This window comes from Nicotiana tabacum, chromosome 9 (genome assembly GCF_000715075.1).
Source record: "Nicotiana tabacum cultivar K326 chromosome 9, ASM71507v2, whole genome shotgun sequence".
In the NCBI taxonomy this organism is placed as follows: domain Eukaryota; kingdom Viridiplantae; phylum Streptophyta; class Magnoliopsida; order Solanales; family Solanaceae; genus Nicotiana; species Nicotiana tabacum.
In genome coordinates, this window is record NC_134088.1 from 108,722,854 (window position 1) to 108,749,369 (window position 26,516).

Below are 26,516 nucleotides of genomic sequence, written 5' to 3' on the forward strand. Positions count from 1 at the left end.
AAAATTAAAATATGATAGTGTAAAAATTCCTCATATATAAGTTTAACTCCATATTTAAAATCACAAGCTTCAAAAGCCTTGTAATCACATTAAGAAATCGTTTGGTAGAATATATTAGGGAAAATAATACATGCATTAGCTTGGACAAAGATTACTTTTAGCCTGCGGCTTATTTACATATGATACCGCAATGGTGTATAAAATTTATATATTATTTATGTGTAACATACAAAAATGTATATATATACAAAAATAAATATTTTTCGGCTATTATTTTAAAAGATGTTATACAATGTCATTTTACCTATTAGCTTTGGTATTGTTAATCCCTTGTTTGGTGGTATTTTTCAACGTATATAAAAGTAATACTTGCATTAGTTATACACATTTTCAGTACTATTATTATTATACATATCAAATCATCGCATTAGTAATACCATAATTTTTAATACATAGATAAGCATGTATAAAGATAAAAATAATCTTTAAAAATATTTTTAATACATCAAGCCAAACAGTCGAAAGAAATAACCAAAACATAACTAATTTACTAATCCTACTATCCTAGCATTACTACTCTACCTTATTCAATATTATTCTTATACCATACCAAACGGCCCCTAAATGTTACACTAGAATATTTAAAAATTACAAATTTTTAGAAAATTTTATTTTTTTCCTTAAATTTCGTATCAAATTATAAATTAGAACAGAGGGATTGTAACTATTCATACGTACTGAGTAGTACTAACTTTATCGCCCGCGTTTAACGTACAAAATTCCAGTTTTCTCATCTGTCCTTGTCTCCCCCCAAGCCCTTGACTTATTAGGCATGTGCTTCTGGCCACCACCCACCCCGGCCTTGTTTTTGCAATTATTTTCACCTTATTGAAAAAATTTCAACTATTTGTTCCTTCATATATTTTTTTTGTCTTAAGAAAGACAAACAAAATCGTCTTTCTTCAAATTTGTAATAAGTGCATGCAGATATAGTAAATACAATCCATTTTTTCTCTTTATGTATAACTTCTTTATTGTTCATGTTCGGTTTTCCATTTTTAAAAAAAAGTCAAACAATTAGCTCATACGGATATCTACTACTTGTGAACTAGACTAACCTACGTTTGTAACCTAAAATAATGTAGAAAATTCAAAAATAGAGATAATTATTTGACATTTTTAAAAAATAACATGAAAGAATTTGGAATTAAACAAAAAATTTCAAACAGAATAATAGGGAGAGAAAGTAAGTAAAAACTAAAAGAGAAAATACTTTCTCTTAAAATAGGGTCAAAATGATAACATCTACAAGTTTTGGGCTATTCTGGATTTGTTTTTTGTTTTTGAAAAAGCTTAGCTTCCAGAAAAAGAAAAAAACTTTAGCTTTATTTTAGAAAAAATGATAACTGTTAGGGGTGGCAAACGGGCGGGTAGGGTCGGATATTCGCCGGTCGAAAACGGGTAATTCAAAAAATGAATAAATTATCCGACCCGACCCGTATTTAAGACGGATAAAAAACGGATTATCCGGCGGATAATATGGATATCCATATTATCCATGGCTTCTTGAATATGATCACTTATGGGGGAATTCCTAGTCTCCCAAACTTGAGGAACCCCCAATTTGAGGCTTTACAAATGTAAAAGTTAAACATATTAGTTATCCATTTGGTTAACCATTTTCTAAGTGGATAATATGGTTCTTATCCATACTCAACCCATTTTTAAAAAGTTCATTATCCAACCCATTTTTAAAAAGTTCATTATCCAACCCATTTTTAATGGATAATATGAGTGGATAACTGTTTTCTTTTACCCATTTTGTCACCTCTACCTGTTATAAATAGAATTGTATTTAAGGTGAATGCCTATATTTTAGAGAGATCTTATGGTTTGTTATTTGGTGGCTAAGCCACTTTTTTCATATAAATAGAGGTGTTCTATTCCATTGTAATTTATCCCAAATCAATAAGAATCCCCTCTCTACTTTTCTCTGCAATACTCTTCTTCTTCTTTTATTATTTTATAACACATTATCAACACGAAACTCTAACCAATTGAGTAGAAACTTTGCGATTGAGCATAATGATTGTCAATCATTCAATGAACTTCCTTCATGATTAAATTCTGGATAGAAGGTAAGTATTTTACCATATTTTTCTCTTTCAAATTCTTGAAATTCTATAATTTAATTTTAAATACAAGCAAAGACAATAAATTTTGATTATAACTCTAATAGAGTTTGTGAGAAATTATAACTACCCGAAGTGATAAAATTTCTATATCTTGCCATGATCAAATTTATGTATGATTATGAGCACAAGAAGTGAAAATCCGTCCCATTGAATTTGCTTCATTCTCGTTCCCTGAAGAGAATGTGGTAGCAATATGTAATAAGTCTGAAAGAATACAAAATTATTACCGTGAAGGTATCAGTGGATGTGGACATGACAATAGACGAAATTATAATCATCATCATTGTGGTAATAATAATAATAAGGATTCTCAAAATAATCCTTCACTATGTGAAAGTAATGTTTGCCATGGATTTTACATGATATTTGTAAAGCACATATAAATGTTCATTCATGATTTGAATGTGATAACATGTTATTCATGAATACATATTCATTCTTGGAAGAATATGAATATGCTAGTGGTAGTGAATATACCACGCTCACCTCTAGAAGGAGGTTTGAGATGAAATAAAAAAATAATGTCATTATTATGGCATGAATAGTCATTGGTCACGTACCTATTGTATGCCAAAATATGTTGGTAATGTGATTATTAAAGGACAATAGTAATGTAAGAAACATATCTTGCATATAATTTTGACCATAACGATAATGGTATAATTTTCTCTTTACAAGAGATATTCACCATATGGATGTTGATGAATATATGGTAGTACAAAATTAATTGAGAGCTACAGAAGAGCCAATTATACTATTTTGGAGAAATAAAATTGATTATCAATAAGGTATTGTATCGTAGTAAGTCTCAAAAAAACTTATTGAGTTTCTAAAGTATTCGCGAAAGCGGTTCGTTATATTGAAATTATAAATAAAGGAAAGATTTAATATCTTGTATTACTACCGTCACGACCCAAAATTCACTAGTCGTGATGGCACCTAACCCGACCCGTTAGGTCAGCCAATTAACAGTTAACACAATTCTAATAAAATAAAGGTGATCAACAAATGATATATTTGGATTTCATACAATATTCCAAGGACTGGTAGTACAAGACATGAGCTACTAAGACTAGATTATTACAAAAACGGATATGAAATAAATACAGCTTATATTTGAAATGTACATAACTAGAATTCCACTCTAGAGCTACCCAAAGACAAGTGGTAGCCACATCCGGAAGGCACGAACATCATCAGAGTCAGCCCCCGACATCCACCGCAGTTGCGCTCCAAAATCTGCACGCAAGGTGCAGAAGTATAGTATGAGTACAACCGACCCCATGTACTCAATAAATATCTTGACTAACCTCAGTGAAGTAGTGATGCGACTTTTTAGTTAAAAGATACTCACTGATATAACATGTGCATAAGACTAGCAATAGAACAATACCAGAGCATAACAGAATAGAGTACAAGAAAATAAATATGCGAAGTAGTAAATGATTTATAGAAGAACCCCGATTAATATTTCCTCAATATCACGACCAATCCTTTCCTTAGAGCGATAACCAGCAAATCACGGTAATAAATCCATAACTTTCACAGTGTGAGAAATATACTCAAGACATCAATTCAATGGCACGGCAACACCCTTCGTGCATTTATCTCATCCTCACCAAATATACGTATAACAGTACCAACTAAGTGAAAGAAATACCGATAATAGTAATGGCAAGGTTGGAAATATACAAGTAGAAATAATAAACAAGGCAGTACATATGGACAACAGTACTTGATTAGGTAGGAGGCATAGGAGTAATGACATTAATTAGGAAAGAAGAACATAATTTCACCTAACTAGCATGGTAGAGGGCATAGATGTAGATATAACAAATAAGAGTGAAAAATATGATCTTTATAATCTAACAAGTAGAGGCATAGTAGAAGGCTTATACTAAAGTGCAACAAAATAGATATGACATGGATGTGGATATAACAACAGGAAGGAAGTTATGATCTTTGCAAGTTAAACATATAGAAGGCATGGACAACACAACAACAATCGAGATAGAGGACAAAGACAAAATAACAACAACAAGTCACGTAGATAACATAGGTGCAACAGTAATAACTCAAGGTAAAGGCATGAATGTACACACAAGGAAAATATATCACAACATAAGGCATGTCCCTCATCATTGCTTGCACGGAAACACCTTTCGTGCAATGAACTCATGATAATATAAAAATATGGTAATATAAATGAAGTAGCACGACATCACCCTTCGTGCTTTTACTCTTACCCTCGCATGATAAAGTAAATGAGATCAGGATAATATAAATAAAATGACACGGCATCACCTTTCGTGCTTTTACTCTCAAATGGAATGGCACGGCATCACCCTTCGTGCTTTTACTCTCAAATTCCCTTCGTGCTTTACACTTTTCTTCACATGATAAAATATATGATATGGTATGGCATCACCCTTCGTGCTTTACACTCTCCCTCACATTATAATATATATGCAATGGCACGGCATCACCCTTCGTGCTTTACACTCTTCCTCACCAAGCATATGTATATCAATGACAAGCAAGGTAGGAAGCATAAAAAATATCAAGGAGAGTGGTTAAACGAATATTCCAAATGAACCTCAATCGCAACTTTCAAGCCAACAATAGTTCAATAAACCCTCAAGAACCTTATTGTTCAAGTATTTCAACAATCTAAAAAAAATGATCTACAACTCAAGTATAGAATCTATTATCTCAAGAATAACGGCCGTAGCAATGTATTAGTGATTAAGTATAATAACGATCGAATTAGACACATCAAGGCAGGTTTGGAGTGGCTCACTAGGTTATTTAATATTATTTTTAGAATGAAGAAAATACCCGAAGAGTGGATGTGGAGCACAGTGATTCTTGTATACAAGAACAAGGGTGATATCTAAAATTACAATAACTATCGGGGTATCAAGTTGCTTAGCCATACTATAAAAGTCTGGGAGAGAGTGGTAGAGCTAAGGGTAGGGAAGAGGGTGTCGATTTCCTATAAACAGTTTGGATTTATGCCGGGGCATTCGACTACAGAAGCCATCCACCCTGTTATGAGATTGATGGAGCAGTATAGGGAGAGAAAGAAGGACTTGCATATGGTATTCATCGACTTAGAAAAGGCGTACGATAAAGTTATGATGGAGGTTTTGTGGAGATATTTGGAGGCTAGAGGTATACCCGTTGCCTATGTTAGGTTAATTAAGGACATGTATGATGGAGTAAAGACCCGAGTGAGCACGGTGGGTAGGGACTCGCACCATTTTCCGGTTATGATGGGGTTGCATCAGGGGTCGGCACTAAGCCCATTTTTGTTTGCTCTAGTGATGGACGTACTAACGCGCCACATCCAAGAGGAGGTGCCGTGGTGCATGCTATTTGCAGATAATATTGTATTGATTGACGAGACGCGAGACGGTGTGAACGCGCAATTAGAGGTATGGAGGCAAACCCTGGAATCTAAAGGTTTCAAGTTGAGCAGGACCAAGACAGAATACTTGGAGTGTAAGTTCAGTGGCGAGACTCAAGGAGGGGAAGGGGAGGTGAGGCTGGACTCGCAGGTCATCCTTAGGAGAGGGAGTTTTAAGTACCTTGGGTCTATTATTCAGGGGGATGGGGAGATTAATGAAGATGTCACACATCGTATTGGAGCGGGATGGATGAAATAGAGACTCTCTTCCGGTGTTATGTGTGATAAGAAGGTGCCACCAAAACTTAAGGGTGAGTTCTATAGAGTGATGGTCAGACCAACATTGTTGTATGGGGCTGAGTGTTGGCCAGTCAAGATCGCTCATGTCCAGAAGATGAAGGTAGCAGAGATGAGGATGTTGAGATGGATGTGCGGGCGCACCAGGTTAGATAGGATCAGAAATGAGGCTATTCCCAATAAGGTAGGTGTGGCTTCTATTGAGGACAAGATGCAGGAAGCGCGGCTTAGGTGGTTTGGTCATGTGAGGAGGAGGAGTACAGATGCCCCAGTGAGGAGGTGTGAGAGGTTAACATTGGAGGACCTATAGAGAGGTAGAGGTAGGCCAAAGAAAAGGTGGGGAGAGGTGATTAGGCAAGACATGACGTAACTTCAGCTGACCGAGGACATGATCCTTAATAAGAAGGTATGGAGGTCGAGGATTAGGGTAGTAGAGTAGGTAGTCTAGAGTATTCATAATAGTAGTATTGGCACATAGTCTCGCTTTCTGTGGGCAGTAGGTTTTTATGACTAACCATTATTTTCTTTTATTGTGGATTACCGTATTACGTTGTTATTTTTATTCTGCTTTTATATGAATTTTTGGTACTGTTCCTTCTTGTCTATATTTTCATTAATGTGCTGCTTATACTTTCCTGAGCCAGGGGTCTATTGGAAACAACCTCTCTATCCTCACAAGGTAGGGGTAAGGTCTGCGTACACACTACCCTCCCTAGACCCCACAGTGTAGGATAAGACTAGGTATGTTGTTGTTGTTGTTGTTGTAATATTTCTCAAAATGCCGTCGAATTTTAATCAAGTTATAATAAACTAAATCTTGGTTCCTAACATTTAATTCCATATTCTTAGTAATCTAGAAGTCAAGTAAGACATGAAGCAAGAAGGTCACGTAATTCTACAAAGCTCAATTTATAGTATAATTTACCCCCGAGCATGATTAACCCTGGCACATACATATACGCTCGTCACCTCATATATGTATCACTCCCACATGTAGCAAACAATGGCAATTAGTAGGAAAAATTTTCTAAACAATGTTAAGCAAAACATTTACCTCAAACGAGCCAAATCGATACCCTAGAAGCGCCATCCCGCTCAAATCATCCTCCGAACGGCTCGAAACTAGCCAAAAGCAACTCAAAGGCATCAAATTATACCTACGGAAACAATTCCAAATGATAGAGGTCAAATCTTTAATCAAAATCTCGAAGTCAACTAAAAGGTCAAACCTGGACCCGCACTACGAAACCTGATAAAATTTATAAAATTCGATAACTCATTCAATTACGAGTCCAACCATACTAATTTCACTCACATCCGACTCCGAATAAATATTCAAAACTCAAAAATTCACTTTAGCAAAGTTTAGACAAAACCCCTATTTTTTCTTTTGAAACCCTCGATCAAATGCCAAAAACGAAGGTAGATTCATGATATAAAATAAAAAATGAGTAGAGAACACTTACCCTAATCCATATGGTAAAAAATGCTTCAAGAATTGCCTCAATCCGAGCTCCATAGCTCCAAATATGTAAAACAAATAGCTGAACCCCCCCAAATAGAGTACTTTATATTCACTAGACACGAATACCTTACGCGATCGCGGGACATTCTTCGCGATCGCGAAGAACAAAATCAGCAGCCTCACAAAATACCTTACGCGATCGCGCAATAGCCCATGCGAATGCGGTGGTTAGCTTCATCTGAGTTATGCGATCACAACAAATACAATGTGAACACGAAGAAGAAGCATCCACTGCCCAGCTCAGTCCAAACCACTATGCGAACGCATGGCACAAACAACAACATCCTACATGAACGCGTCTGAGGACTCACGAACGCGAAGAATAAGAAGAAATACTTTGCTCAAATTTTCCGTTATGTGATCACACCTCTAAGTCCGCGATCGCGAATAACCTTTAGTGCATCAGACTTAAGCAGAAACCAGCAATGCGATATAAAGGAGAAATGGTACGAAATCGATCTGAAATCACACATAATAATAACGTCCGAATATTCCAACAAGTCGTATCATAACACGGACCTACTCGAGGCCTCAAATCACACATAATAACAACGAAACGATGAATCGCACCTCAAATCAAAATCAATAAACTTTGAACTTTCAACTTCCAAAACTCGCGTCGAAACATATCAAATCAACCCGGAATGAACTCAAATTTTGCACACAAGTCCCAAATGACTTTATCGAACTATTCCAATCCCCGAAACCATAATCTGAATCCGATATCCTCAAAGTCAACTTTCGATCAAACTTATGAACTTTTCAAACCTTCAATTTTCTAAATGTAAATCTAGGCATACACCCAAGTCCAAAATCACCACCCGGACCTAACAGAACCATTAAAACTTCGATCCGGGGTCAAATATGCAAAAAGTCAAACTCGGTCAACTCTTCCAACTCAAAGCTTCTAATATGAGAATCTCTCTTTCGAATCGATCCCGATTTATCTGAAAACCAAAAACAACGATTCAAATAAGTCATAATACGTCATATGAAACTACTCAAGACCTTAAACATCTGAACGAAACACAAATGCTCAAAATGACTGGTCGGATCGTTACAACTACAACTTTGTATGTATATAAAAAGCTACCCGCTTTATTCTCGAGTTTGTACTGAACAAATATAAGAATACCACAATAAAGTGGATGTTTATTGATATAAAAACTCATATCATAATAAACTTGGAGTTTATTGATAATTGCACACGTCATGGTGTAAACCTGAAGTTTATCAATATTGATAATTTATCCAGTTGGCACAACTAGTTTAGCCATATCAATTTCAGTATGATGTGAAGAATAAAAGAGAATTCACATGGGTAAATAATTAAATATTAAAGAACTAGAAAGTTCTTTACGAATTCTCTTATGTTGCTTGTTCTCATTAATTAATAGACCAACTAAAATTGGGATTTAATCCTATGAATGCTGAAAATATCAAAGGTTAATATGGGCCCATTCACCTGCCATGTATACCACATAAGATGCATATATGAGATGGTTATATGTGCGATTATTATTGACCAGCAACCTGGTGTTTGCGAGGTAAGTTGCTCAATAATTAAATTTACAGCATAATTTCCAGATTTTCTATTCAAGAAGTTCATTTTGATAAGTTGGTTTACTCACAGTTGGTTTAGCAAAATGATTTATTGAGTGCCCCCACTTAATAGCTAAACTATTGCTTATGAGAACAGAGTTATCTATATAAGTTTGATATACGTTACATACGAAAGTATATTACATTCTCCCCTCACAAGTGATTCAAGGTCAGGAACTAAATAATTTCATCTTATTATTATTGATATGCAGTGTATATATGCACAAATGTGGGTTTTCAAAGTTGAGAAAGCAAGTTAGTTTTTCTAACATGAGGAGGAGACCAGATAAACAGTTGAGAAAAAGTTACGTGGAATGAATTATCATTTGTACATCTAGATCCTAGAACAAGATAATTCATCTGCAATATATTGCAAAGCATATCAGACACATTTGCTGACCCAAAGAAAGTAACTATATTATCACTGCAAATACTCCTATTATAATAAGTGCTATAAGAACAAAGTCAATGGTATGCTTAAAACGTATAAATAAATCAGTTTCAAATAAAATTCTTGATAAAGAAGATGAGCAAATGATCACAATAAAGAGGCACTTCCATATCTTGGTGATGGTAGGCTAAAATCTTGTGTTTTAGTCGCTTATTGCACTCTAATTTGCTGCACTTTAATTGAGTTGAAGCTTTAATCGCTAGTGTTTTACATTAATTATGTGTTTTATGCCTTGTAGGAGTGATTTCGGTCTATGTAAATGTTGTGGAATTAATTCATGCTATTTTGGACCTTTGAAGTCTGAGTAAAAGCCCAAGGATTAAGTTAGGATCGTGTTTGGGGATCAACGGATGATAGTGCACTTTAAGAACGAAATGAAGAATCGAGCAGGCATACTGCGCATTGTCTAGTAAAATGCACATAACGTTTTCCTCGGAACTCTGTTTGGGATCCACAATATATCGTTGGAAATCTATTTAAAAGGGCTACAACTTTCATGTTTTAAGATTTTCCAAATTTCTAACTTACCAACCAGTGCGCGACCACGTGCGCGACCGCGCACCTGGGGCAGAATGGTGTGCAAAATGCGCGACCAAGTGCACGACCAAGTCCCTAGGTGCGCGACCGTGCATGTTCTGTTAGGGAAAATTCCTATTTCTCTAATAAAAGGGTAGTTTCATCTGGGATTAGTTTTGGGGGCGGATAAAACACCCCATAACACCATTTTAGCCATACTTTTGACATACCAAGACCTAAGAAAGCTAAGGAGAAGAAGGAGAAGCAAGAGCACAAGGATTTCATCCTTCCTTCCTCACTCAAATCCGGGTTTGGATTGTATTTATATTTTTCTCTATTTTTATTTTATTTGTGAAGAACTTCTCCATGTTTATGGAGTGGAACCTTTTGGGTTTTGATGGATTTAGTGTATTGATGGTTGTTTGTGGATTATAACTCTATTTTTATGTATTTGAATCATTTTTGGAAGATTTAATTATTGCATCTATGTTCACTTGTTCTTGTAATCGAAAGAGGTATAACTTGTGATATATTTGCACTATATTATTGGTTGAGTTCATAGATTCTTCTATGTAATCGAAAGAGGCTAGTTGAATCATTGATTAAATCTAGTTAGGAGGATAATCAAAAGAGGTTCTCCTAAAGACCAATCCATTACGAATTATTGCATATCTTCACCGAGCTTAAATTGGTTCATATTGTGAGGTTGAGACTTAATCGAGAGAGGAGTTTCTTCTAAATAATTATACTGATAATTAAGTAAATTCTAGAGACTCACTTGAACATTAGAAGTGAATTATCTAGAGTTAGATCCCGAACAATTATCTTGCACCTATCATATCAACCCATATTTTCTCCCATTGATAACTCCCTTGCTTACCTTTGTTGAGATTGTCATTAGTTAATAGTTTAGATTCTTATTTAGTTTCAATTCTTAAATTGTATAAATCTCCATTGTTGATCCTCATGGATAGCAATTGAGCTATGAATTATGAAAATACTGTTTAAATTCAATCCACGTGGAGACGATAATTATACTATACTATCTTTGACTAGCGAGCACAATTTAAGTGTGTGTTTTGCGCTCGTCACTTGGCAATCGACTAAGCAATCAATCGTAGCTACTTCATCTAATCATGCTGAGATAATTTCTATTCATGAAGCAAGTCGAGATATGTGTGGTTGAGGTCTATAATATACCTTATTCCAGAAAAATATGGTTTGAAATGTGATAAACTACTCACAATTTTATATGAAGACAATGCAACATGCATAACCCAATTGAAGAGAGGATTCATAAAAGGAGATATGACAAAACACATTTCACCAAAGTTATTTTTTACACATGATCTTCAAAAGAATAGTGATATCATTGTGCAATAGATTCGTTCAAGTGATAATATGACTGATTTGTTTATCAAATCTCTACCAACAATCTTTTGAAGATGGTGCACAAGATTGGAATGCGAAGGCTCAAATATGTAAATTGATTGTCTCATCAGGGAGAGTTAATACGCATTGTACTCTTTTTTCCTTATAAAGTTTTGTCCCACTGGGTTTTCATTGGAAGTTTTTTAATGAGGCAACCAAAAAGCGTATTGTTAGATATGTGTACTCTTTTTCCTTAACTAGAATTTTTTTCCACTGGGTTTTATTTTTGTTAAGGTTTTAACGAGGCACATTATCTGTTGAATAGACATTCAAGGGGGAGTGTTATAAATAAAATTATATTTAAGGTGAATGTCTATATTTTAGAGAGATTTTAGGGTTTGTTACTTGGTGGCTAAGCCACTTTTTCCCTATAAATAGAGGTGTTATATTCCATTGTAATTCATCCCAAATAAATAAGAATCCTCTCTCTACTTTTCTCTGCAATACTTTCTTCTTCTTTTATTATTTTATAACAATAACTAAGAAAATTAATATTTCTGTAAAACAATAAAAGGAGTTTTTTACGCAAATCTGGCCTTAAATAGTTTGTAAACAGCAAGTAGGTCCATTTAGGTGAGGCATGCTGCCCTCTCCATGATTACAAGGGGGCAACTGGGCTCCTTAATTAGCTGGTGTTTTTGTTTTTTCTTCTATCCTTTTATTTTCTGTCAATATTAGGTTTCACAAATAGAGTCTATAGGTAGTTTGTTTCATTTAATGAAATCTAGGGGGTTATTTTAGAGGTAAGGTTTAATAACAAGCAAGACTAGAGATCTTATCAACTAAAATAGAGAACAATATCGCCAAACAATCGTAAAAAGAAAGAATTAGACATACTATTTGAAAAATACATATTGTGTTAAGTTTATATCCATTACCACAATAGAATAACAAATATTTTTAATGATACTTTTGTACTCACTAACTTAAAATTTCAGACTCGTCCTTTATTGTATATAGAGAATGAAAAATAAGAACGATGGAATTCTCATTTACGTATTTGTTTTTAACCTATAATTAACAGATTTATAATGACACTTTGTATTCACTAGCATAAAATTTGAGACTCATCTTTTCTTACATATAGAGTATGAAAATGGAGAATGATCAATTTCTCGTAAACCTAAATTTCTAAGGTGATTTAAGCTTTGTAGTAACTCACGTTTTAGCTTTGTCCGTCAACAACTGAATATTTCGATATGGTTCAATTCAACACAATCCCTCTTCTTTTTTTCTCCCAAAAAGTATAATTAAGATATCAAACATGGAGCCCCATGATTTATTTTTAATAAAAAAAACCAAGAAAAAAAAGATAAAATGAGATAGTGTCGGGTGTTTTTGAAATTGCTAGAAATTAAAGACATTTTCCCATCAAATAGCTATGGTGGGAGGGCATTTTGCTCCCTTGTTTGGTACCTGCAAAGACCTACACAGATTAATGTTGTTTGGCTTATGCTCCTAAACAACTCACACAATGTCTCAACAATCAAATAATATATTACTGTGGAATTTGTTTTAAAAATAATTGCAAAAAAGGTCCTCCAAAACCAGACATTTTGGCAACTATGATCTACATCAAAAGGTAGTAGTTGTAGCATATACTTCAATCGATTGGACTTTAGGGTGATCAATCCCTTGTCATTCATATCATTTCTTGATTTGTTCGAGCGTCATGTCATTTCTTGATTTGTTCGAGCGTCAGAGAGAAGAAAAAACGCAAGAATCTCTCTTATTCGATCAGCGAGTTAACAAATAATTGACAAAGTTTTAACCCGTCAATATCTTAAACTCTATTAATTCGGACCCACTATGCTATCTGAATTCGAAAGCATGAGTTGAATTTTAGTTAATGATGCAATGGTAAGTAATTGACACAAAAAAAGTACTTAAGAATTTTTTCAAAATCACTTTGTTCAATTTGCGCAGAGTTATAATTTATTTCTTTCTGGTGCTCTTCTGTTAACTCTTGAATGAATAATACAAGACATGATTGAAGGATCTCATAATTAAGTCATAACTCATAACTCATGAGTAAATCATGTTATAGAAGGAAAAGAAGAATGAAAACTATACTTCACAGATTCTATTTATTTATTTATTTTTATTTTTTGCTTTGGTAAAATCCAAACCTAAAGCAACTTGTGAAATTTTCACACGATATGATTGAACTCTAGCAGCAAATGGATCCTCATACTTTTACGTGAACGTAGATAATAAGACCTATTCAGTTTGGATTATGAACTTCTATATTTGGACAGGTAATTACTTAATAAATTATCAGAAAATTGTATATTTCATTAAAGAGCAACTTTTTATAGGTTCAAACTTTTTTGAAACATTATCCGACTGTGTACATAAAATAAATATAATAGGATAAAATGAAATAAATGACTACTCCATTAGATCGGATCAAAATTATACTTAAATTTTTTCTTTATAAAATTTAAAATATGTTGAAGTAAGTATTATAAAAAATACTTCATGACAGACAAGTTGCGTTTGTAGCCTGTAGGGGTAGGGGGCTAGGGCGGATCTGCCAGGTAAGTTACGAGTCCACATGAATCCAATAGTTTTTTCCCAGAACCTGTATATGTATTAAAAAGTTTATTAAATATTTATAAATATTATTGTGAACCCAGTTATTATAGTATATTAATTATGATTTAAAAAAAGTATTTGGAATTAAGTTGAAAACTGGTGTTTGTAGTATGAAATTATATTTGGACATGAATTTCACTTGAAAAAATATTGCAGTTTTGTGAATTGAAAACAAATATTCTTGAACACTTGAAAAAAAAAAAATCACTTTTCGGATTTTGAAAAACTTATTTTCTAAAATCTTAAAAAATTTCGTGGACAAACATATTTTTAAAAATTCGGAAAGAATAGAGTATGTTATAAACTCTATGATGATCATATGTAATATCATCATAGAGTATGTTATAAACTCTATGATGATCATACAGTACTTAGTTCGTTCTACTTCATATTTTTTACATTCTAGTTAGTAGTTGAGGTTATTAATGACTAGAGTGTGAAATTTTAATATTTTTCTGAATTCCCTTGTTAAAACGCTTGACTCGCCATGCATGCATCCCTCTCTACCCAAACGAAAGAAAAGCTCTAAACAAAGAAAATAGCATTGGCGGCGCAGATGGATGATTATATAGCAAAGGCATAGCGGCAAGACAACTGTTGCTTTTGTCCCCCTTACTTGTACTCTTCCTTTGTGATTTTTCTGTTTATTATTATTAATATAAAAACTAAAATCTATGGACAAACGGGTCCTTATTTATTCTCCAATGTTTTAATTTTGTTTTTTGTTTTTGTGGTTTACTTACCACAATCGCAATATGGGCCGACATGCCTTGTGAGACCATGGGGAATGGTTCTGATTCCATTTGTCATATTTGGGCCTTTGATTTGTCAATCAAAAGAGTGGGCCTTATCTTTAATAGTACATATGGGCCAGGAATGACTTGAGGCCTTTGATATTTCACGTCAACATTTAATCCGCAAGTCTTTTATTGTATCAAACATTTCGCTGTTTGACGACTGTTCGACAGATCGTCAATAATGTCATATTCTGACTACTACTTGTTACTTGTTATTTTCTGCACTGTCGAATGGTACCTTTCTTCATCTTTCACTTCAGAATTTATTGCAATTTATTCTCTCAATGGGCTGGACTTATTAGATGGGTGTTTACACTACTGCCACAGACCATATAATGTAATCCCCCATACCCGGCAGTGGGGGGTGGGGGCGGGGCAGTGGCGGATGTAGCATTATAGTTACATGTCGGAGCAGTGACGGATGTAGCACTATAGCTACGTGTTCAATTGAATCCATAACTTTCGAGATAGAGCATAAATTTATTAAAATTATAAGAAATACTAATAGATATGAACTCATAACTTTAAAATTATAATAGTTTTAATGCTGAGAACCTTAAATATTGAATCCACAAAATTTAGATTTTGAATCCGACTTTGGGACGTGGGAGGGGTGTGTGCGGTAGGACAATGTGAAAAATCAAGCGCATGAAAGTGACCCCAGCGCTTGCAATCTAGAGGTACGGGTGACACAAGTATATTAATAATTTAAGCTGACGTATTTGACTTTTAAAGTTGTTAACAATGAACTTATTGTACTTTATAAATTATAAGTTTATGAGCATCAAAAATATTGGGTTCGAATAAATCCAGTACCTAACGACTTGTCAAAATAAGAGTAGTGGATACAGTGTAATTCTGCACGCACTTTTAAGTATTAAAATAAAATCTTAGATTAATCTTAAAATCCGTTATATAAGAGTACTTTTATCAGTAATACAAAATTACAAGTATAAATTTTACGAGTATTGTATGCCTTCTGATCTTAGCTGGCCCAAATTCTCCCGAGTGAATGGATTGTATCTTAGGCCCAAGAATACTTTGGTTATCATTTTCAAGAACTCAGATAACTATTACATTTAGTTTGAAATCAAGAGAGCTAGATATTCTCTTAAATCAGCGAGGCAAAGAAAGGCATTTGGTCTAGTGGTATGATTCTCGCTTAAGGTGTGAGAGGTCTCGAGTTCAATTCTCGGAATGCACCTTTCTTCTTTTTGTTTTCGCCCCCTTTCGCCCTTTAATAAAATATATGATAAATAAATATTTATTCCACTTATACTTTCAAAACGTAGACTATTTACTATAGTATAGGAGTAAGTCCAACCTTTTCCCCTAAACATAATTGGGATTTGGGGGTGTTTTACACCATTTTACAAGATAAGAAGTACAATAGATTAATCATTCATACTGAATAACTCGAACAACCAAGACTTTTTATTAGTTACATTCCCTAGTCACGACATACTGGAATTCCATAAAACATCTCCAAGAAACAGTTCAAAGTAAATACTCCAATATTCCACAAACCAACTAAAATATATGTAAAACAAAGACTATATATATAACTTTAGTCAATAATAATCGATGCTATAAATTATAATGGAAATGGAAGTTCATTTCCTAGTTGAGTAACACCATCTTCAGTCACTTCCTGGTTTAAGTCCTTTGATTCTTCTTCTTCTTCTTTTTCAATGGTGCATTCCAATTCATTGCTTTTGTTCTTGTTAATATTTCCAATATTATCCTCAGAACTGCCCTCATCCTTCAGTATTCCATAGCTAAAACAAACTTCTTTCCATTCTTTTCCCTCTGATAAGTGCTTGTGTCGTCTCAAATACCTTTTCAATTCCAACATAATATTCCTAAAGGGCTAACAAAATAAAAAATCAAATTCAAGTTAGTACATGCTCCTAAGAAGTTTACATTCTTTTATTATTGACATTATTCAAAATATACATGTAACTCAGACCAAGATTTAACTTATATATAGTGACACTGTAATTAGAGAAATTTCAACTTATTGTAGCAGGTAACCCGCCTTATTTTTCATTTAACTAATTCTACTTACTAAGGACCCATTTGTTCATAAATTTTTTTTTTTTTTCAAAAACATCATTGTCCATGAAAACTTTTGTAAGTTTTTGGAGATTTTTCGAAAATGAGTTTTTCAAAATGTCACTTTTTCAAATTTTTCGGAGAAAAGTGTTTCCCCGCTAATAAACCTGCAATATTTTTTCCTGTGAAATGCATATACAAACATAATTTCAAATTCCAAATACTATTTTTCAACGTAACTCTAAATACCTATTTTCTTTTTTCAAAAGTTAGCAATTTTTATGTCAAAGCGCCTACTAAGAATGATAAATATTGTTGACACTGCAAAACCTTTTTTTACGCAATCAATACATAGAAATTAAACTCCTCGAACAATATGTGTAACTACTTCAAAACTGCTTTTTACTAATTGATGAAAACCCTATGAAGCAATACTTACTACGTATGATAATTTTCAAAGAATAAAGAGAGAGAAATGAACCTCAGCTTTGGATTCAAGAGCGAGTCGAAAGAAAGCAGCAGAAACAAAGTGTTTTCCAACGGTTTCAGCCAATTTAATCTGAGAAAGCCAATAAGATGAAGTCTCCAGCCTATCAAATCTGCATTTACTGCAATTTACAGCACTGTAAAAAGGGGTGCTACCAGAAAGTCTAGGCTTCACCAAATTAGGCGATTTTTTCACTGGAGTTTGAGGCTCAACAGCATCTCTGTTTTCTTGGAAACACACACTTTTCTTTCTTTGTCTTACTATGTTTTCTTCAGTAGATTTCTTGGCAGTTTCAATCACTGGATTTGTAGCAGAATCAGTTAAAGATTGAGTCTTTTTTGATGATTTGCATGGTTTTTGAGAAACCCCAGATGAAGCTTTTGCCACGGGCTTTTTTGATACTGTCTTTGTTGGTACATTTGGGTTTCTAACTGTACCAAAAACTCTGTTTTGCCTGCAAAAATAGATATTTATATTTGTTGCGTTCAACCTTTAAAGTCTTCCGATTGAACCTATTAAACATTTGATATTATGAGTTCGAAATTTAATATTTGTTGAAATTTTATAATACTTATATAGAAATTTGATATTGAGTTCGGTTGAACATGTAGCAAATATGTTATAGAAACTGAAAAAAGTTTCAGTTTTTTTTAAATTACCTGGGAATGGATGGTTCCTTGGATTGGGTTTTCGGTGCTCTGGAGATGTTTTTGTTAAATCTTGATTTCACGGGTAGAACTTTACCTGTAAATATGTATTACTATATCAGACAAACATATTAAGAATAAACCAAGAAAAATAAATGGGGTAGTGAAATTTGAACAAGAACGTGGGTAGTTACCTGGAAATGGTGTGGGATGAAGATCCATAATTGTTAGCAAATAGAGTTCAATCAAATTTTCGCAGTCCTTTGTTGTTAATATTTATTTGGATTTGGATTTGGAATTTTAGTGTCAGTAAAAGTATTTTTCTTTTCGTTTTGAAGTTCAAATGTTGATCAAAAGCGGGAACAGGTTTAAAGTCTGAGTAAGGCGCGGTTACTGCAGACGCTCCTCATTAGTTTATAACTAAGGCCCAATTGGGCGAAATCAGCACGTCGATCTCACAGGTCTGAAAAGGGCGAAGTACACTAGTAGTCGCCTTATATTTAAAAGATATTCATAATTTACAACGTATTTAAAAATTAGTAAATTCTGAATTTTTGAACTGCTAATTTAAAATTAAGAACTAAGTATCCTAAATTCTAAACTGTCAATTTAAAATTCAGGATATAAGATTCAAATTTCTGAATACAGTTTTTGAACTTTGGGACTTGATGTCCTGAAGTTTCAACTTTGAGATATAAATTTCAGGACGCTTCATCCTGAAGTTTTGGCGAATGAGCTAATATTTAAATATATAATAAAATGTGAATATATTTTAAACTGAATGCTTAAAAATGGCTACCTGATGTCATTTGCATGTTTGAAAAAGATAAAATTGTTGTTCAATATTTTTTTTTTTGTAAAAAGAATTAATAAATGTTTAGAATGTAGCAATATTTGTGCAAGTTTAATCGTGTAAACAACACAGCAATCATATCAAATGGTCAATCGAGTTTTTATTCATTTAACATTACTTTCTGAACCTCGTCTGTCTTCTTACAAAATTGAGTTAGTCTAGTAGGTGATTTTGGAATCTTGACAGAAGATAAATTATATTGACTGATTAGGGCACATAAATATATATTTTTAGTCATTCTAAAAAATAATAACTGATAATATATATATATATATATATATATATATATATATATATATATATATATATATATATATATATTGACTAACATAATGCAATTCGATCAACCCACCAATTTTGTATTTTCTCCACCTGCTTTAAGGAGGGCTGTCTTGGATTGCACGCACAATTGGTCTATCAAAACATTATATTACAAATAACCAACTTGATTAGAAGTTTCCTAACCCTTTCAGATGGTGCTTACTTCAAAAGAGCGGCTACAAATAGCAAAGGACAAGCACTTAAATTTGACTAAAAAGATGGAAATGTTACTTTCAAGAATATACTGTAAAACAGTTTGTGTTCCCATTCATTTGGGGTTCCTTCTATTTTTAGCCATGCACTAGTCTTCTCAAATCATATTTCAAAAGGGTCTTATTAAATCTTAATCTCAAAACTAAAAACTACCATTAAAAGTAAATCAAAACCGGAGAATCCCTATTCCAGAATACCACCGGCGGAGCTACATTGAACCAAGGGGTGTTAAGCGACACTCGTTCGCCATAAAATTATACTATATTGCTAGATATTTTTTTTAATGTATATTTATTATACGTTGACTTTTTTTGAATTTTTGATATATCTAATTATTTATATTTTGATACTCATTGATGAAAATTCTGGCTCCGCTACCGCAGAATATCCAACAAGGATTTTGATAGTTGGAAGAGAGATGGCAGAAGCGAGATTTGTTTTGCGTAAAAAAGAAGGGTAAATTATATTAAACGGCCCTGTAATATGATTCAGTTTCAGATACACCCCATGTATTTAAAATCAAACACTCACACCTCATATACTATGAAAATCTTATATTTACACCCCTGTGAGGTAAATAGGTAACTAAGTATATTAAAATAACTATAAAAGATAAATTAAAACCTAAACTTCTTCTTTAAATTCCATAAAAATAAATATGTAAAAACTTTTTATATATAATTTTTATTCATCTTTTAATAATTATTTTGATAAACTTAGTTACAGATTTACCTCACGGGGAGTGTAAGTGTAGGCTTTTCATTACGAGTGTCAATGAGTATTTAAATACCGACTAAACCGATCGAACCGTACCTAATAGAATTCGAGGGTCCACCAAACTATATAGAGAACCAGATTCTTTATTAGTTTCCACAGATTACACGAACACAATAGAAAATAAATAACACTGAGAGTTTTTGCGTGGAAAATTTCCAGCTCAACGGGATTAAAAACCACGACCTACCCTTGTAGGATTTCAACTTCACTACTGAGCAACTTTCAGATTACAAGCTATGCAACCTAGGAATTAACCTCTTAACCCCTCACTAACTTGTAACATACTATTACAAGCCACTTTGTAATAACTCTATTACAAAGACTTTACAACTTGACTAACTCTAACCAAGATACAAACACAAGGGTTTATGATTTACAAAGGGTTTCCTACGGAATGCTTCTAAACAAGCTAAGTAGGAATTACAATTGAAGAGCTATTGCAAAGTTACAACTCAACTAAGGATATACAATAACTTAATATGGGGAACTGGTCCATAGTAGTGTTGTTCTTTGTTCTTGATGCACTTGAGAATCATTTTCTTGATGATCAATCACAGTAAGTGGCTTGAGTAAATTCTTTAAGTGTACAAGTGATTTGTTTTACCTTCCTTGATGTTAATAATGCATTTGTGACATCACTAGAATGATGTAAGCAAGATAGGTAAAAGATACTCCCCATAAAGTTGACTGCTGCACTGTTTCTACACTGTAACGTGTGTAGGCAACAACTTTACAGTTGGGGCAGTTGACTTGTGCAGTTTCCTCGGAAAACGGTAGCTATCTGTTCCCTCTGTTATTCTTTTGACTCTGAAGAGTTGAACCATATCCCAAGCTGGAATCTTTTGATCTTAAGGTCTTGAGAATCTGTAACAGGTTCCTTATCTGGTTCTTGACAGTAAGTTTGTTAGATCATCAAAATAGTTGTCTTGTGCATTTTCCTCGGAAAACGGTTGCTATCTGTTCCCTCTGTTGTTCCTTTGACTCTGAAGAGTTGAACCATATCCCAAGCTAGAATCTTTTGATCTTAAGGTCTTGAGAATGTGTAACAGGTTCCTTATTTGGTTCTTGACAGTAAGTTTGTTAGATCATCAAAACATAACAGAGATATACATATAACCTATCAATTACCCCCTTTTTGATGATGACAAACTTATAATTCAAGTTCCCCCTAAGAACCATCATTTCCTGAATTCCCCCTGAATCTTTTTCCCATCCCTGTTCCCCCTGAATTATTTTTCCCTCCTTTTGGCATCATAAAAAGATTAGTAACATGCTTATAGTAAAAAGAAGTCTAGCTTTAGTTAACTCATGCTACTTGTATGCACACAACATGACTAAAAACAGAGCATAAAGATAAGGCATATACAACAAAAAGGGAAAAACTTCCATTAACAATTTGGATTTGAAAACAGGGAGCAAAGTCAATGTTACTGACAACCATCCACAATTCAGAACAACAAAAACAAATACCACAAACATCATAAAAAAAACTAATCATAGGAAACTAATACTTAAGACTTGACACTGAGGGGACACTGTTTAGGGAGAACTGGAAGGAGAGGGCTTAGAGGCAGAGGCAAGGGTTTGGAGGATGAGATCCATTCGAGCATTCGCCGACATTTGCTCATTGAGCAGTTTCTCTTTCAGGTCCTCCACCTGTTTCTTGAGCACAGTATTCTCCTTGGTGAGACGGGCAACCTCTTCACTTTGAGAGATACTAGAACCAGGTGCCTCCTGAAGCTGACTCAACTGACTCTCAAGAATAGCATACATTGCTTTCAACTGCCTTATCTCAGCAGTAACACTGTTCTGAGCTTTGATCAACTGAGAAATGGTAGAAGTGCTTCAAACTCCTCCAGCCCTATCAATGCACTCACATTCTTCCAGAGTGGACTTGGAGAAAGTTTGCTTCTTAGTGCCCACTTTAGCTTGTCCCAGAGGAACCTTGAAGTACTCAAAGACCTTGGTGAGAAGGAACCCATAAGGCAGCCCATGATTACCATCTTAAAATCTGCCACTTTCTGTATGTGCTCTATCATGATCCCAGGCAGGTTGATGGTAGTGAAGTTGTCCAGTGCTTCCATGAGGAACAGGTCTGCACGAGAAGTGATAGATCTTCAGCACGAGGGAGCAAGACCTTGTTCACCATCTCAAATAGCAGTTGGTACACTGGAAGAAGGGCCTTCTTCTGTACCCGTTCCCCTTGCTGAACTGCTCTGTCCTTCAAGATGACGTTTCTGAAATTTTGAGAACAAGATCCCTGCACATTAGACAACCCTTCAGCAGGCACATCCATAATAGATCTCAACAAAGCAGAGTCCATTATCATATCAACTCCATTCACCAGCACGCAGATGTGATCATCCTCAACTTTGAAGAGGTCGGTATAGAAACTTTGAACTTCCTCCTCATACACCTTTGGAGCATCACTTGTGAACAAATATGTCCACTGTTGAAACTCACAAATTTCAACCAGCTGTCTCATACCAGCCTCCTCCAAAATATCAGGGACAAATGTGCGGCCCCATAGCACTTTTTGATTCCTCAACGTCTCTTTCCCAGCACTCTTTGGATCACCAACTTTGGCCTTCTTTGAGGAACCAAGTTACTCATTAGTATCAGCTTTTCTCTTAGCAGACTTGCGAACAGTTTTTCCTTTTTCATTAGACTTCATAGACTTTTCACCCAATTCTTCCATCACCCTGGCACCAGACTCTTCTACCAACTTATCACCAGATTCTTTCAACACATTTTCACTAGCGACAACATCATCAGACTTGTTCAGACTTTCAGCAGACACAGAAGATCCCCTTTTAGTCTTGGGGAGAACATGCTTCTGTGAGTGCTTTCTAGTCAAGGAACCAGGTTCCTCTTCTACTTCATCATCCACATTCACAACTAGCACTGTCTTCTCGCTCACAACTTTCCCATCTTTCACTAATTTTCTTCTCCTTGACTTAGCTTGGATGTTCTTAAGCGCAGACACAAGAGCCTCCTTCCTTTGCAACCTTGTAGTAGGTTGCTTAGGATTAGACTCTTGAGCAACCATTGGTCTACGCCTAGTCAAGCTAGGAATTGGCATATTATCAGAATCCTCTTTACTTTCCCCAACTACTTCTTCAGAATCAGATCTTATCTCAGGCATGACTACAGACAAAGGCTCATCATCGAAATTGGGGGAGGGGGGGGGGGCAGGATCAATACTGACCTAGGGCTTTTGAGAGGACCCCGAGTTAGATCCTCTGAGAAGGGATCGGGTCCCTCATTTGGAACCCCAGTAGTATTGTCCTGTGCCGATTGTTTAACAGCCACAAACTCTCTACCCTCTACTACAGTCTTAGACTCTTCCCCCTGAGCCTCAGACCCATCCACACTTCCTTCTATAACAACCCCTTCATTAGCTATAGATAACATGTTATCTGTTGCTTCTTTCTCTTGTAACTCCATTGAAATTACAGAAGAAGAAGAAGGTGTACCTGTAGGCTCAAGATTGGGAACTGAAGCATTCTTAAAACCAAAAGTTGGATCTATATTTAAGCCTTCATCCAAAGGAAGACTAGAGATTTCCTGATTCTCTTCTTCATCAACATGACCCTTTTTACCCAGTTTTTCTTGCAAGGCAGGAGGTGAGCTTGTAACCATAAATCTTTTAGGAGTTGAGATTTTGCGACTCCTATGAGAACCAGAACTCGATTGGATAGGAGAGGAGACGGAGTGTGAGGGTGACTCTGCCCTAGGGTTTTGGCTAGTGGTGGTATAGAGGGAGGAGTCTAATATCGGTGTTTGAATGGCTGAGGACGCAATAGGGGTGTCACTTGGAACACTTGAGGTTTCGTGATTTTCAGCCATGAAGAGAAGTGATGAGTTGAGGAGAAGAGATGGGTAGTTTTAAAGAGAGAAAGAAGAAGGAAAATTTTAATGTTTGATGTGAGGAGTTGTGATGGTGATGGATGTATTTAAGATTGATGAGGGACCGGTTAGGAAAAGGCGACAGTTTTGGGAGTCGGGTCGATTTCTAACGGGTGAGACGTTTGGGTTCAAAAGACGCAAAGAAAAGAAACTGACACACTGATGATGTGGCACTTGTTTTAACCATTCAAAATTGTGCATGAGAGAACATAGAAACTACTAACCTGTGTCAGGAGAACCAGGTTCCCTGACTAATCTTGCATCTGTAAGCTTTGCCTTTTTTACCAGCGCGTACTGCATCAACTACCTATTTGCTATGTAATTATCATACGTGTCTACCTATATAGAGATGAGTTAGACTTTGCCAGAAAATACTTTTTAGCTAATTTTACCTGAACATTTCTTTCATAGCAAATCATCGAGGGATCAGGTTCTCAGTTGGGTTTTATCAACCCTAGTGCTAGACGATTTCTTTCAAAATGTTCTCTACTCAAGGCCTTGGTAAATATGTCTGCAATCTGATCTTCTATGTTGCAGAATTTTATGCAAATGAGCCCCTTTTCAACATTGTCTCTGAGAAAGTGGTGACACACATCAATGTGCTTGGTTCTCTTATGTTGGACTGGATTTTTGGCCATATTGAGTGCACTTGTATTGTCGTATAGGAATGGAACACAATCTGAGAACACTCCAAAGTCTTCCAGCTGCTGCTTGATCAACAACAATTGAGCACAACAAGAAGCAGCTGCTACATATTCTGCTTCTGTAGTTGAGAGTGCCACTGAGTTTTGCTTCCTTGTACCCCATGAGATTAGGCAAGAACCCAGGAAATGTGCCATTCCAGACGTGCTTTTCCTATCCACCAGATATCCTGCATAATCAGCATCATCATACCCAATAAGATCAAAGCTGTCACCTGAGGGATAGTAGAGAACCAGGTCCTGCGTTCCCTTGAGATATCTCAATATTCTCTTGGCAACCTTCAGATGAGATTCCTTTGGATTGGATTGAAACCTTGCACAAAGGCCCACGCTGAACACAATGTCTGATATACTTGCAGTGAGATACAAGAGTGACCCTATGATCCCTCTATACATGGTCTGATTTACAGGAGAACCAGGTTCATCCATGTCTAGACGAGTAGCCGTGGCAATAAGAGTGTCAATAACTTTTGATGTTTCCATGTCAAACCTTTTTAGCAGCTCCTTGATGTACTTCTACTGACTTATCATTGTTCTCTTTTGAGATTGCTTCACTTGAAGTCCCAGGAAGAAATTTAATTCTCCCATCATACTCATCTCAAACTTACTCCCCATGAGTTTTGCAAACTCTTCAGAAAGAGAGTTAACCGTGGCTCCAAAAATGATATCATCAACATATACCTTAACAATGAGCAGGTTCCTCCCTTGTTTCTTCAAAAAAAGAGTGTTGTCAATTTTCCCTCGTGTAAACCCATTTTCTAGAAGAAAATTTGATAACCTTTCATACCAAGCCCGGGGAGCCTGCTTTAGCCCATACAAGGCATTGGTCCTGATGAATACAACAGGATATCGGCATGTTAGTCAGCCAAGAAAATCTGGGAAGCCCTTCAGACAACTCACGAAGGAACAACACATGTTAAGCAATCCAAGATCGACATGCTCACAACTGACTTTTCTACGGCCTTTCGATCAGCGTCATTGAATTCATTCCTTGTCTTGGGAATGGATACAGCTGGGTCATCAAGATTCTTGGTAGGAACAAATAGTCCATCACAAATAACATCCCACAGCTCTGAATCTTCATCCGTGATGAAGTCGTGCATCCTAGTCTTCCACTATCCATAATACTGTCCGTTGAACCTAGGTGGTCTGTAAGTAGACTGGCCTTCTTCGAAGTTTGGCGAAGCGGCCATGAGGATCCTCTATACGTGTTAGCCTGATAGAAAGAACCTGCTCTGATACCAATTGATAGAATTCGAGGGTCCACCAAACTATATAGAGAACCAGTTCTCTATTAGTTTTCACAAATTATACGAACACAACAGAAAGTAAATAACGGGATTAAAACACCATGACCTACCCTTGTAGGATTTCAACTCTACTGAGCAACTTTCAGATTACAACCTATGCAACCTAGGAATCAACCTCTTAATTCCTCACTAACTTGTAACATACTATTACAAGTCACTTTGTAATAACTCTATTACAAAGACTTTACAACTCGACTAACTCTAGCCAAGACACAAACACAAGGGTTTATGATTTACAAAGGGTTTCCTACGGAATGCTTCTAAATAAGCTAAGTAGGAATTACAATTGAAGAACTATTACAAAATTACAACTCAACTAAGGACATACGATAACTTAATATGGGGAACTGGTCCGTAGTAGTATTGTTCTTTGTTCTTGATGCACTTGATAATCGTTTTCTTGATGATCAATCACAGTAAGT

The 26,516-nt window shown here is 35.2% G+C and overlaps 1 protein-coding gene across 1 annotated transcript; it reads right to left on the bottom strand.

Annotated features, from left to right (window-relative positions):
• Positions 1-16,233: 16,233 nt before the first annotated feature.
• LOC107820402 (uncharacterized) lies at positions 16,234-18,430 on the bottom strand. Its single transcript, XM_016646684.2, has 4 exons — positions 18,205-18,430; positions 18,023-18,107; positions 17,358-17,817; positions 16,234-16,691 (listed from the first exon to the last, which is right to left on the bottom strand). Exons 1-4 carry the CDS (start codon positions 18,230-18,232, stop codon positions 16,416-16,418), a joined length of 849 nt encoding a protein of 282 aa, XP_016502170.1. The 5' UTR covers positions 18,233-18,430; the 3' UTR covers positions 16,234-16,415.
• Positions 18,431-26,516: the final 8,086 nt, after the last annotated feature.

Excerpts from the sequence above, each read along its gene's own strand:
- LOC107820402 (XM_016646684.2), bottom strand. The coding sequence starts at position 18,232 with ATGGATCTTCATCCCACACCATTTCCAG. Across the intron at positions 18,108-18,204 it reads TCATCCCACACCATTTCCAG|GTAAAGTTCTACCCGTGAAA; the intron begins GTAACTACCCAC and ends ACATATTTACAG. Across the intron at positions 16,692-17,357 it reads CTCTTGAATCCAAAGCTGAG|CCCTTTAGGAATATTATGTT; the intron begins GTTCATTTCTCT and ends TTATTTTGTTAG.